Genomic DNA, 15,079 nt, shown 5'->3' on the forward strand with positions numbered 1-15,079 from the left:
AAAACTAAAAATTGATATACATGCTAGTTGTAAGTGAAGGAACCACAGATGCCAAATGGAATTCAAAATATGTGTTACTAGTTAGTTGTCACTGAGTACTAGTATGTCCTGAAGTGCTTGTGACATTAACAAAGATAATAGTCACTACTGGATTACTTAGTAGTAATTAAAAATAAAAACTTAATGCAATAGACACTAGTTTTATGGAATAAATGTTAAAATGCCTTGAGATTCTTTACACTCAAAGTGATTTAGAAAGTACAAATATGTTAATAGCAGTTAGGTAACCCAAGAGCCTATCTACAGGTTAGGTAAGGCTAGAATTCAGTCCTGGTTTATCTAGAAAGAGGTCAGAGGGTAGGAAAGACATCATTTTGTATAATAATAATAATAATTTTGTGCAGTTATCAAACAATGCAGGAGAGCATGAGCACAGCACTGTTTCCTGCATAAAAAGGAATGGACAATTTCTTTACTTTTCATTTTTTATTACTTTCAAACAATGAGAAAGCCATCCAGGCTGTACATCTTGTTGTTGATTCAGGAGACAGCTGTCTCTTGTTTTGAGATTTAGATCTTGGCCACCATATTACATAATTAGTCAGGGGTCACACTCAAGAGAAAAACATTTCATTTGCTGCCCTCACTCACCCTCGGCTTCCTTCTTAACTCTTTCTGTGAAATGATATTCTTAGCTAACAGAAACAAAAACAAACCTTGATTGCAACTCGCTTAGCGAAACCAGCAGCAAGCTAATTTGGCATCATCAATTTATATCAACTTTTTTTTTTTTTTAGGATTTGTTTCGTTGTGACTTTCTTGGTGGCATGTAAAATGTGTTTCCCCCACAAGCATTGTTTTTATGAGTGCACAAGAGAAAAGAATAGTACAGGTCTGAGAGTGCATGCTTGTGTTATGTGCATTGCACAAACTGGGTGTTTATTTGGCCTTTGACCCCAGGGTTCAGGAACAGTGGTGTAGTCGGGGCCATATGCACGTATACGCCACATACTTACTTTTTGCCCAGGACTGTTTGCGTATTACCACATCTAAGGATCAGTATTGGCGTATACTCACTTGTTTTTTTGCTTCGAAAGTTCATAATCTACTGTCATGTTACCCTCCCCTTTAACTGTGGGCCCAATGCTGTTATGTAAACCCGCGATTCTTTGTTGTAATTGGTGCATTAACACTTCCATCATTCTACCTTTTCCCGCCCATCATCGACTAAATCAGCTTTGAGAGAACTCCGATCAAAGCCGATTGGTGTTTTGAGCGGTGAATTGAGCGCATACAGCGGACACGTCGTGAGAAATATGGTGGTGAGCGAATGCAGACTATTAATTCATTACATACATCATGCGTTCGGAGCTTTTATAAGCGCTAAGTTCCCGTACGAACTGAAAAGACCAATTATCAGCGCAACTGAAGCCCGGTTTATTTAATGCATCAGTGGCGCGCGAATCATAAGCATACTGAATCTTGTCACGCTCCAAAAGTGTGATAAGATTTCCACGAGCCATTCCTATCGTGACACTTGATGATAAAATGTGCGATCCATTTGAATTCTATTGAGAGTTCAACACTTTAAAGCGCTATAGACCTTATGTAGCCCCGCCCCTTTTCAGCGCTGCGCTCGTTGTCTTTTGACTTCCGGCTTGTATTTCCACAGCGATCTTATGTATTTATGAAAGAACTGCTCATTTTAAAATCTTCCCGGTCTACTGACATTTGTTAAGACATCTGCTTTAAACATAACAATGCTCATGATAACTTTAATTAACTCTACAACAGGTAAACCCACTTCACGAGCTAATTTTTTTTCAACAGCGATGCCATAGAAATATACAGAGCTACCGCAAAAACGGAAGTTCAAAGACAATATTCTAAAGATGGCGGCGCGCTTGTTTCTCTGGTAAATTAGGTCTATAGAAAGTCAAACATGATCTAGAGACTGATGAACAAAATGAACAAAAGACTGATGAAAAGAGAAAAAAAACATCATCTTGCGCCAACATTTATTAGAAAGATTTTTAAACTATTCATGACTCACCCTTACTAGAACTTATCACGTTTTATTGTATTAATTGTGGTAAATTTGGCTAACTTGTAGAATTTATAATCTATTAAGGGAATATATTTTCACTAGATTTATATTACAAATTTATATTATTGCTGAGGGAAATTATATGAAATTATATGAATTAAAGTATAAATTAATTCTATGAATGTATCTCTGAAGGGAAATGACTGACTTGAGAAAAGTTTTAATGGCATTTTCTTTTCATCTTCCCTCCATGTAATGCATAGTGTTTATAAGCAGCTTTGTTTACTGAGGTTACCGGGGAAACGGCTCTATTTCCGCTGTCCCATCCCACCTACTGACAAGGAGTGGATTTAAATTTTTATTTAGCTGCGTTTGTTTGTTTTTATGCGCTGTTGTATTTTTTTTTTATCTAATGTTTAAACCAAAACTACACTCTTGAATAATTGGCTTTTGCCACTAATGTCAAAGCTAATTTTTTTTAAAAATGATTATCTGGAAATATTTATTTCATATTAAGTTATTTTTTACCACCCACTTGAATAAGATGAAACATTAAACATTCACATGTTTAAATAATATTCGTAATGCAGTCAAAAATAATTTGAAAAATGTCAACCAATTTTAGAATGCACTGTATTGATTTGTTTTTAATGAAACAAATGTTACTAGTGAACAATAACATAAAACACATTTACTGTCTTGAGTTGTTTTTTTTTTGTTTGTTTGTTTTTTTGTTCTTTTTTTTTTTTTTTTTTGTTTTTTTTTTTTTAGTCCTTCTTTTTTAGGACTACACCACTGTTGTTGGGTATAGTGTTGCAGCTGTTACTTACTGACTTTACTGAGCCCCGAAAGCCTGTTGGAGCAAACATGGGCTTCAAAGAAGTTTCATAAAAAGTTTATTTTAATTTTATTTTGCAATAAAATAATATATTTGCATTTTATATATTAAAATCATTTTTATTTTAGGGAATATTTTTTATTTTAGTTATTAAGTGTTGTTCAGTGTGATTTGGAAATATCCCCATCTAGTGGTGAGATTCAGAAGCTACGTTCACAGGTCTTAAAGGTGATGCAAATCTTTTGTGTTAAAATTAGTGCTGTCAGTCGATTTAAAAAATAACTAATTAATCGCACATTTTTTTCTCTAATTAATCGCTATTAAAACAAGTTTTGTTTTAAAAAAAGTTTTTAATATTTTTATGTTGTAAAAATTTCACAATTACTCTCCAAATTAATATAGAAACAACTTAAAGACAGTATAGGCCTATTTAAATATTTGTTTAATGGCTTCTTTTTATGAATGAAGGCCAGTATCACTGATGCTAATACTGGTAGCCTACTGATGTCCCTTAAAGATTACAGTATAACTGAAAGCTATCAATTTCAACATTTATTAGGCTTTAAAAAATAACTTTTAATTTAAGTGAACTGAAAACAATCTTCACATAAACCCATTATAATAAATGTCATATTAACCTGTGACCTTCCTAGCTGTCTAACAGGAAGGAAATTTACAGAAATTGAATAAAGTTATCAAACACTTTACAGTAGGCTATTCACTGCATAGATTATGAATTAAATATAGATTAATCCTTATTTAAGCTACGATTTTCTCTGTTACCTTTGTTCTTTTATTTACATTAATAATAGACATCACATCAACTGGTTTATTAGGCTGCTGTACACTTTAAGGCCTGCCGCTGCCGAACATGACGCGGATCTGACGCGTATCTCATTTTCTCTTTAAGTTAATTTAAGATGTTATTTAAATAATTTAAAACTGCTCTAGGATACTCGACAAACGGCATTTTGGCATAATTCTGTGTGTTATTGTTTGTTCAAGCGCGAAAGAGAACTCGATACTGGCGCGTGTCTTTATGTGCACACGAGTCGACGTTTACAGACAGCGCGTTCTCGTTTTCCTTGTGGCGCTTGAATGGTTTAAAAGCATTTGCGTGAATAACAGCGTTATCGTATAATGTAACGCTAGCCAAATTATTACCGGGGGAAAAAACGCGTTAATTTTGACCAGTTCAGTAGCAGAGACTGAGTCATTCTTTGATTTTTCTGAAAAGTGTAGGCCTAAATGCTGACTCGGGGGCTAAAAACATTGCTCTGTTTTTTGATCATCTAAAGCCCGGGATACACTGCACGATTTTAGCAATCCTATAAGATCATTACTTTATCACACTGTGTGACATGGATCTATTAAACCTGGGTACGACAAGCATGTAGACTGTTCATTAGAGAAGTGAGGAAAGGATGGGGGGGTTTCAGAAATATACATTTATGAATGAAGTATTTAGCAGCTTCGAAAAGGTTGTTAATCAAGTAATGTTGTGAACAATCTTTCTTAAGTACACCAAACTTAATTTGTTTGTATTCAGGGGGTTTTACACATGTAATTATACATGACATTTTACTGTACAAACAACTTTGAATAATTACAATAAAAAAAAAATATGTTCAGTGGTTTCAATATCATTTTCACAGAATTGACAAGAGTTTTCTCCAATGTCAAATTTTGATTTGAGGAATTCTTTAGATGGGTATATGTCATTTATTATTTTAAAATGAAGTTCTTTCACTTTAGGGAGACTTAGAAAGGTAAGATAATTCATTCTCATTTCCTTCACCTCTTTAGGGTTAAAATCTTTGAAAACATAATATCGTTTAATTCTATTTGGATGAAGTTTATCAATGAAAATACTTCTTATATGTTTGTTGTTACATGATCCCTAATAAACAATTCGCCCAGACAAGGAGATGGGAGAGAGAATGTCACAGAGTAATGTGAAAGAATACCTTTTACTAATAATACCATGTTTTTTAGTATGGCATTTACAACATTGTAAAACTCTTTAGGATGACATACAAATCCATGTTTTAAACAAAAATCATTGTAATTGAGATTTTTTACCATAGTCGTTCGTCATGTCCAATATGGAAAAAATGTTATATTGAAACCAGTTTTCATAAAATAAAGATTTGTTATGGTGCAAAATAAAACGATTGTTCCAAATACAAGTTTTGTGTGGACTAAAGTTGTGAGAAAATGCTAATTTCCAACACAGGAGAACTTGTTGATGGAAAGCAGACAATTTAAGTGGTAATTTGGACAAATCAAAGTCACATCTAATTAAAAATTCCAAGCCACCTACTTTCCCAAATGTTGAAGAAGAGACAGTAAACCATAAGCAGTTTGTATTACAAAGAAATGATCTTAACCATTGAGTTTTTAAAACACTATTCATTATTTCTAAGTCAATAACATTTAATCCCCCTTCTTCGTAACTGCGAACTAAATCATTTTTGTTAATATAGTGATGCTTATTTTTCCAAATAAAGTTAAATAATGCAATATTACATTCTTTTAGTAAGTGAGGTGGGATAGCTAAGGAGGAGGCTGGATAAACAAACCTGGAGAGTAATTCCATTTTAGTCAATAAAACTCTTCCAAAAATTGAGATATCTGTTTGTATCCAGTTATTGAGAATAGTTTTTGCTTTTGAAAGATTTTTAACAAAATTTTCTTGGACACTTTGATTACTATCTCTAGTAATAGTTATCCCCAAGTATTTTACAGATGTTTTTATTGGTATGTTACATAAAGTGTCTAGTTCGCTGCCATGAATTGCAACTCACACTAGTTCAAGTTTAAGTGTAGACCTGATGCTTTGGAAAAGACATTAACTAGTTGAATGGCTTTATAAATTTGAAATTGGTCCTTTAAAAAGATCACTGTATCATCAGCTAATTGACTAATGCCAATTTGTCTTCCAAATACATTGAGTCTATCAAAGTTGCTGTTTTTATCTATCAAGATAGCGAGCATTTCTACTGTTAAGATAAATAGAAAAGGGGATATGGGACATCCTTGTCTTATTCCTCGTGAAATGTTGAATCTCTGGGATGTTCCAAATGAAAGGGATATAGAACTATTGATGTCTTTATATAACGTTTTTATAAAGGAAATGAATTCACTGCCAAAACCAAATTTTTCGAGGGAGCTAAATATGAAATTATGTTCGATTATGTCGAATGCCTTTCTAAAATCTAAAAAGAGAATATAGCCATCATCCTCAATACATTCACGATAATCTAAAATATCTAAGATCAAACTGATGTTATTATGTATTGATCTGCCTTTTATAAAACCAGACTGTGATTCACTAATTATTTGATTTATGTTTTTCTTGAGTCTATTGGAAAATATATGAGCTAGAATTTTATAATCATAGTTGAGTGAAGTGATGCGGTTATCTATATGTCGTGCATCTTTACCTGGTTTGGGGATAAGAATAATTAGACCTTGTTTCATAGTCGAAGATAGTGAATTATTTTGGATACATTCAAGAAAGGCTCGAAACAATAGTTCTCTCAAATCTTCCCTAAAGAATTTATAAAATTTGGATGTAAGGCCATCAGGGCCTGGAGATTTCCCTGAAGATAATTTATCTATTGCTTTATCCAGTTCCTCTATTTTGATGTCAGCCTCGCATAATTCTTTAAATTCTTTAAATTCCTGGTCTAACTGCGGTATGCTAGTGTGTATATTATCAAAAAGAATATTACAATATGATACAGAGAAGGATGAGCTATATAAAGAACTATAGAATTGAAAAATCTCTGAGGAAATCATTTTAGGGCAAGTATTTATAACTCCGTTCACATAAAGACAATTTATGGCATTTTTCTCCCGTCGCCTTTTTTCAAGTCTGCAAAAATAATTGTTACTTTTTTCACCTTTCTCTATCCATCTTGCTCTAGATCTTACATATGCTCCTTTAGCTTTTTGAGTATATAAATCATCAATTTTGGATTGCAAGGATAGAATTTGTAATTTAGTTTCATTGTCCATTTTCTCGTGAGCCAGGTTGCAAGTTTCTATAGAAGAATCAAACGTCATCAGCATGCGCTAGTGATTAACAAAAAGACCATCATGTTGAATCACACTTTCGCTGCGTTCCATTCGGAAGGGTTCATCCCTATGCCCTAATCCCTTCAAAGGGTTTACCCTCCGGAGTGAGAGATTCGAAGGGATGAAGGGTGTAGGGGTCAAAAAAAAAAAAAAAAGAAAAGAAAAAAACTCTTCTTTTGGAATGCACTTCTGCGTCATCTTAACGAGACAATCAAGGCGCCTTTTGTTTAACATTTTGTTTAACGTTAGTTTATTTATTTATTTACGTTAAATATAATGTATATTGTGTCTTTGTATTTGAAACATTTGAATGGACTGATAAAGGTAGCTGTTAAGTATTTTTGTTGAAGTACAATATCATTTTGACCATAATAATGTACCAAATCTAACTTGTATAAATATTACAGTAGTATAGAAAAATACTATACATACATTTATAGGTAAAATCGAACTCCGAGCCCCTTGTACCCATTCTGTGATGTCAGACAACTTCCCTGTGCAAAGGATCATCCTGTGCAAAATCCTTCATTCCGAAGGGCCCTTTGAAGTGGCCAGTTTTGAGCACTTCGGTTTGGAACGACCCTTCAATATGGCGGCCATGATTTTCACTCCGAAGTGCCCTTCAGAGGGCGATATATCCCGTTTGGAACGCACCGTTTGACAGTTGTAGTTTTAAGCAGTTTTAAGTTTTAGTGCCATGTCGCGTTGATTTCATGTCGCATTTTTATTGGCTGGTCAGTAGACTTAGCAGCAAACACACTGGGTGCTTCTCATTTCTTATTTGTGCATCCTCGTTTCCTTTCCTCGCGTCTCAGCTCCACCCCCGTAGGATGTGAGGGGAGGATGCAAGGAAAGAAAACAAGGACAGCTGCGTCATCAGCTGCGCTCGAGGGATCTGCCCTCATGTTGTTAAAGTTTGGTTATTTAAAAAATTAATAATAAATATTAATAACGCAAGATGCTCCATTGAAATATGTGAGATGTAAAGTTTATTTAAACTGCAAAAGTAAAGAATACATTTAAATTATTGTTGACAGATGTGACGGGGGAGGAGAATGTATACGTGTGTCAGGTTTCTCGATGAGAAAGACTTCCGCAAAGGATACACCTGTGTATCCTCGCTTATGACTCCTCAGGAAGCTTCCTCACTCCTCGTTCCTCGCCTCCTCGCGGTGCAATTAGAGAACTGAGATGTCCTACAAGATGGCTGAGCTCGATTGGTTTCCTGGTCATAGGATGGAGGACGGAGGAGCGAGGAAACGAGGAGGGATATTGAGAAGCACCCACTGTGCGTTGATCGTAGGCTATCTTTGATCGTTAAAGCCCGGGATACACTGCACGATTTTTGGCTGTCCCAGACAAAAGATTGCCATTGTGAAACAATTGTGGCGATTTCTGTGATCGTGACTCTTAATCGGTGGTCCTATGTCATACAGTGAGAGAGGTTCAAAGATGGCCGTTTTCCTGGTCTTGCGACCAAAGATAGCCTACGATCATTTTCTGACAGTGTCAGAAATTCAGCATGATCATCGCACAGTGTGTTTGCTGCTACGACCTACGTCTACTGACCAGCCAATAAAAATGCAACACGAAATCAAAGCGACATGGAGCTAAAACTTAGAACTGCTTACCTCAAGCTCTTTTCCCTTCTTCTTTCGCCGCTTCCTTTTTTTTCAGCACACATAAAAACTACAACTGCCAAAGTGTGATTCAACATGTTTTTTTTGTTTACCACTAGCGCATGCTGATGACGTTTTATTCTTCTATAGAAACTTGCATCATCATCGTACAGTCTCATGTATGTCATACCCAAGTTTAGTAGATCCATGTCGCACAGTGTGATAAAGTAATGATCTTATAGGATCGCTAAAATCCTGCAGTGTATCCAGGGCTTTAGACCGGGAAAATGGCCATCTTTGAACCTCTCTCACTGTACGACATAGGACCACAGCCACGATCACAGAAATCGCCACAATTGTTTCACGATGGCAATCTTTCATCTGGGACAGCTGAAAATCGTGCAGTGTATCCTGGGCTTTAAGGAAGTCTTCAGAGAACTAATGGCAGTCTCAGTTGCAGTTTAGTTTAGGTAGCTAACTATCAAACCATGAACTCAGTACATCCTAATTCACAGGCTTCATTGCTTTTAAAATCTGTTTAATTAATTTCTTTTTTTTTCTTTTTTGTTGTTATGTGAAGTCCTGTCAGTGCTTTACATAATTCAAGCACAAATGTTTTAACATTAATGAGGTAATGTGTGCTTTGGCAAGCTTACGGGATTTGGAAAGATTTGAAACAACAGTGTGTGAGTGAACCTTGTTAGATGATGATAATTTTAACATCAGGCGTATTTTAGAAACAGATAAACAGGACGATTAACTCTTGATAATGTCAGCAGATGTGTATGCATCTGTGTTTATTGCTGATTTCCTTCATTTGTTCAGTAGTTTACCTAAGAAGTGTCCAGACAGTGCCTTCTGCGTTTGTCACTCTGAGACACAGCTATGAATTACTGCTTCCTCTTGGAATCGGGTTGGCATATCAACAATTCCTGGCAGGAAAGCCACATGCTTTCATAATATTCTTGTTCTCTGGCTCTTTAGATATATCAGAAAAATAAAAATAATTTTTTTAGAAACATATGGCTTAACAACAATTACAGAATAATATATAAAAGCACAAAGTTATGGTGAATAACTTAATTACATTATGTTTAAACTAAAACTGGCCATTGACTGAAATGCTTTGGTCAAAGGTAGTGTTTTAGTAAGGCACAATATACAAACCACATCCTCATACGTCAAGAAGAATTTTAGACAGCATGTAGGAATGTGGTGTATTATAATTCTTGAGGTAATCAGAAGTACTTTATTTTTTTCAAATTTCTCAAATTAAAAAAAATCGCATAATGTCGTAATCATTAATCTAGATCTAAAATCATCTCTGAATGTCTGTTCAAAATGGCACGTAGTCAAACCGTCAACCATGTGCTTTCTCAAGTGCCAGCAAGCTGTCAAACAAAAGGATCTGTTTTGGCAGGACACACATATTAGAACAATGTACAGTTTAGGTTTGGGCCAGCCCTTCAGCAGTGCGTGATGTTGTTCTAACTTCCGAAATCATGACCATAGGTTGGACCAGGGATGCGTCATGAAATGGGAGGTGCAGGAAAACAATATAAGCTGGCAGTGTTAATGTTTCACTTATTTTGCCTTTGATGTTTTAGGAGAACTCTTTTGCATAGTGATTGAACCTGGGGCTTCATTGATTAGGCCACATTTGAGCTGTGATGTATAACAGTGGTTATTCTCAGGCCAACTTAGGCTTGGCTGCCAAGAAGATGCATAAGTCGAAAGGCAAGAGCTGTGGTTACTACATGAAGATTGTCTTCTTTTTCTCCTCACTCATCCAGTCTTTGATCATTGCGAGTCTGGTGCTCTTTCTGGTGTATGGACAACCTGAGCATACGGTGGAGGAGAAAAGACTGCAAGAGTTGGACCAAAGTGTCAGCAAACTCACGATGGAAAATTTCATTCTCCGTGGGAAGGAAAAGAACCTCACCAAAGTTCTGAACGTCACTCTCACTGCGAAGCTGAGCAATGACAAAGTTCTGTCTGAATTGCGCAAACTGGCAAACACCTCAGCTGCGACAATAAAGAACATGCAAGCATTAATGGTGAGATTTGGGGCAAAGTTAAAATTTATTCAACAAATTTATTGATTGCAGATATGTTTCATACAAAAGAGAATGCTCTAGTGAGAAGGTAGATGCTAAAAAAAATTAATAATTGCATGATGTGTGGTTTTATAAGAATGTAGGCTATCATTTCCGAAAGTTCTGTCAGCGTTTTCAAAATGTAAATTTTTAATGTTTAATGCTTTAAGAATGTTTTTCCTTGGTTATATGAACATTCTGAAAAACATTAGCAGAATGTTAATGGTAAACGTTTATACTTCCATGAATTTTAGAGCATTAAAATGCATCACTTCAACCTCATTAAACAAATTTTCATATTGTTTTGTTTTTACAGTCTCGATGTGAGATGGAAAAAAAAATGCCTCGCTCATGCCCTCCTATGTTCTGTCCAGACCCAAGTGGTGAGATGGTTCTTCAGAATTTTTTTGCATTACATATTTACTTTACTTTTACAAGGTAGATCAGTACAAAAAATCTGGATTTGTGTTCATTTAACACATTGACTGTAACCGCATAAAGCAAAACATGAATTCATGAATTTTTTGTCTGTAAATGTAGAAATCTTGTTTCGACAATTTGCTTTTCCAGACAACAACAGACGTTTGCAAAGTATGCTCACACAGTCAGAGGAAATGCTAAAGCTGGTCAAAGCCAACTTTACTCAGGCAGTGGCCATTATGAAGACTGAGTTAGACAACTCCAACAAAGACAAGGATGGGTTTCACTTAGAAGCAATTAGACTAAGGCGAGACAAGGCATTCCTTGAGGAAGAGCTCAACTTGTATCAAAAGAAGTGCAAAGAGGATTTTGTAGATTCTTTACGAGGAATCCCCAATGTCACCAAAGAATTCCTCAAAAGGATCGATGACCTCTTCTCAAAACACATTTCTTTCCAGCTAACATGCGATAAACAAAAAAATCAACTTGAAGACATTAGGGAAAACTGTAGCAGTCTTTCAAGAGAAGTTGAGAACAAGCTCCAGTCATATCTGAACATAGTGGGGAACCAGTTCACAAAAATTAATGGAGAAAATGCCAAATATGTGATAGAGAACGTACGCCTGAAAGAGGACGCTGATTGGTGCAATCAGAACCGCAGTTCCATGATTCGTGAGAATCGCAAGAATCTTGAGCAATTGCAGCGCAATTGTGACCAAGACAGTGAAAAACTTCTGCTGGAGAATAGAAAACTAAAAGGAGATAACAACCTGAACGAAAACCTTCTTTCTGTGAAGGAAAAAGAAATTAAAATGCTCAAAAGCACCATTGAGACTCTCAATACCTCACTTGCCAGCTGTAAGGTGAGGTTGGTCTTTCAACTTATATATAAACCAAGTTTTACTATCTCGTTTTAAATAAATGATTGTATTTTATTTTATTATTACAAATTATAAATTAAATGTGTATATTTATAATTGACTTTAATTGTATAATTTTAAAAACTTGAAATTCTCTACATTTCAGTCACCAATGCAAACTGGCCGATACATGCCATGGCCAGGGACAGGCTCCACCGGGTCAGCATATCCCAGTCTTAATGGTGCAGGATCAAGCACAAGATGGGGCAGCACAGGGTTAGGTGCGACAGGATCATTAAGTACATCTCCAGGGGGGACAGGGACCCTTTCAAGTGGACTAGGCAGCACAGGATTAGGTGGGCCAGGATCAAGTAGAATAGGTCTCACCCAGACAGGTACAAGTAATTTGGGTGGAGTAGGACCAGGGTTGACAGGATTTGGCAGTGCTGGATCAAGTCCTTTACCCACTGGCAATATTGGACAAAGTGGAACAGGGTCAACAGCATTCAGTAGTGCAGGATCAAGTGGAGTAGGGATGGCAAAACCAGGGATAGGGGGTGCAGGTTTTGGCTCAGTTGGGTCTAATGTACCTGGATTTGGAGCGACTCTTGGAGGAGTAAGAACAACAGCAGGTGGAAGTGACAGTCAAACGTTAAACCAAGGTAAACCAAGCCGAAGTGGTGTGAGTCTGCAATTTTTAAACTAATAGATTCTCATTTTATTTACTCATAGTACCTTTTGTGTTTGATTTACAGCCCAAATAATTCACCATCTGAAGGAGCTGCATCGTTATTCAGTCCCAAATTGAGGGAGTGAACAAAGTACTGGCAAAATCAGGCTAAGCCAGGAGTGTCTATATATATACTGATTTATTAACTGTTTGAAAATAGAAAACCTAAATGTACTGACCCTGCAAGTCTGTAATGTGAATACTAATTAACATGAATATTAATTATTTTTGTGGGGTGAAGTTGCGCATGTCTTTTGCGCATTTATGCTTGTATATACCTTATATAAATATATATATATACATATATCTTGTGTATATAAAATGAGTCTATCGCTGTAATTGTCTTTCATATATAGTAACTTTTTTTTTTTTTTTTAGAAATGTGTCTTCTTGCTATGTGGAATAAAAAAGTTAATGATCAAAAAAAAATTATGTCAACATGTTTTATTCATGTTTTTCTTTTTTAGAAATAATTGCTCAAATAATTCATACAGAATGCAAGTCACACTGGTAAAGAGTTATCTGTATATAAAAAGGGGTAAATATGGCTTGGATGTGATATTAATATAATGTTGCAGTTAACCATATTAAATTGCAATATACTATACGTGTGTATGCCTTACTTAAAATTACAGAACCTGATATAAGTACAAAGGCCTAAAATGTTTTTGCATTCTTTCAGCCACCAAACAAGCTGGAAACAAACTGAACAAATGTGTTTACAGAAAAATACAATGACTCCAGGACACAGGTGTATGACTCCAATGCAGTAAAATGAACATACGTACAAGAAGAACTGTCAATGAAATTTTCAATGGGTCCACTTCACATACGCCCAAAATAGCTCTGGCTAACCATCAGGCTATTGTCATTGTTTTGCGTCAATGGGAAGCACTATTTAAAACAGAGCTGCTCTCCAACCAAAGCAAATTCATTTAAGTGTCATCACTCAACCAACGTGCAGGAAAGTTAAACTTAGTAAAGTGATCGCATTAATGCATTCTGACGACAAATATGTTGTGAAATAATTAATCTTAAATATGATCAGCATTAAATATGCAGCCAGTGAGTATTGTGAATGAAGAAAGAAATGGATCTGAAATGCAGAGTAAGGTACTGGAAACTTGCAACATATGAACATAATGTAAAACAATTAAAATAATTTCCCATGTCAACAAGCATCCTGTCACCAAGTGACAGGATGCTTGTTGAAATGCCAAAAAGGTGGATCAGACAAAAGCAAAGAAACAGGGCGCCAATTAATATATAGAGGCGTCACAGAAGGAGCCTGCTATCCAGCTTAAAGGATATCCTTTGTTTGACATTAGTGATTTTCCACTTAAGACAGTAAGATCTCCTGTTCTCAAAGAGTGTAGACAGGTTTTTGGTGGCTCTGACGTCTTGGACCATGACAGCAACTACTTTGAAAAGTCTTTGTAAAGACACAGAGACATCTACAGAAGACAATGCAATTATTGTTTGTGGATGTAGAATTTTAAGTGCCATTGTTTCTGAATTTTATCTGATGTTACTTACTCTGAGGTTACTTGTGATGATAGTTATGAAAAATGCCAGATTAAATGGTTCACCTGGGCCTTTTTATTACCAGCATGTTCTTTGGGGTCTTTTGAAAATAATCATGGTGTTCTGCATCTCAAGGTAAATATCCCTTCTCCACCCTCCATCAGGAAATGCATAGGTGCTTATTATTATTACCTCCTTCCTACCTAGGTCACAGAACTCATCACCTTTTGTCTCTAGAAGCTCACATTCTTTGTTCCCCCAAAGCACTAATTGCATTTCCTATTTGCTTGGCCCTTCTGTGCCCACCATTCTGGTAAAGTCATTAAAGGCCAAAACATTTCTCTTGTTGACCTCTACACATGGTCTCTTGAGGATCTGGATTGTGCAATTTTTCAAAATGATGAAAACAGCAAGTGCTATTTAAAATTAGTTATTTATTTAAGGAAAAGCTGTACTAAAAATATTATTTTACACCACTACATGGAACTTTTCACTGAAAATAGTACTGCCAATGTCAGGTGAAATGCAATGGTTTATGAAATGCATATTCTTATAGCAGTGAGAAAATAAATTCCCTTTAAAATATATTGAGTCATTTTGTGAGTATTTTTACAAAGCCTTTCACTGAACTGAAAATTTTATGTGGATCTGCAGAACTCACTCCATATGCTTCATACTGACATGATACAGACATAAAAATTATAGAGACATATGGTAATAGAAAAAGTAAAAAATAATATTTGTGTGTAAAATTTTGAGGTTTGTCTAAGATATCAGTGCAGCCTTAAATTTTGTAATTGTCATCGTGACAGACTGGTCTTAAATACTGGAGACCTGTAGGCATATATAGGGAACTGTAAAA

General features: G+C 35.6%; 1 protein-coding gene across 2 annotated transcripts; it reads left to right on the forward strand.

Moving 5' to 3' along the window:
- The first annotated feature begins 1,208 nt into the window (after positions 1-1,208).
- Positions 1,209-13,298, forward strand: plvapa (plasmalemma vesicle associated protein a). Of its 2 annotated transcripts, XM_051874692.1 has the most exons (6): positions 1,209-1,322; positions 10,381-10,644; positions 11,000-11,066; positions 11,254-11,966; positions 12,130-12,625; positions 12,719-13,298. In XM_051874692.1, the coding sequence occupies exons 1-6, from the start codon at positions 1,317-1,319 to the stop codon at positions 12,769-12,771; spliced, it is 1,599 nt and encodes a 532-aa protein (XP_051730652.1). In that variant the 5' UTR covers positions 1,209-1,316; the 3' UTR covers positions 12,772-13,298. The 2 variants fall into 2 exon arrangements, with proteins under 2 accessions (XP_051730652.1, XP_051730644.1); XM_051874684.1 differs by lacking the exon at positions 1,209-1,322 and having other exon boundaries at positions 10,172-10,644.
- Positions 13,299-15,079: the final 1,781 nt, after the last annotated feature.

This window comes from Ctenopharyngodon idella, chromosome 2 (assembly GCF_019924925.1).
Source record: "Ctenopharyngodon idella isolate HZGC_01 chromosome 2, HZGC01, whole genome shotgun sequence".
NCBI lineage: Eukaryota > Metazoa > Chordata > Actinopteri > Cypriniformes > Xenocyprididae > Ctenopharyngodon > Ctenopharyngodon idella.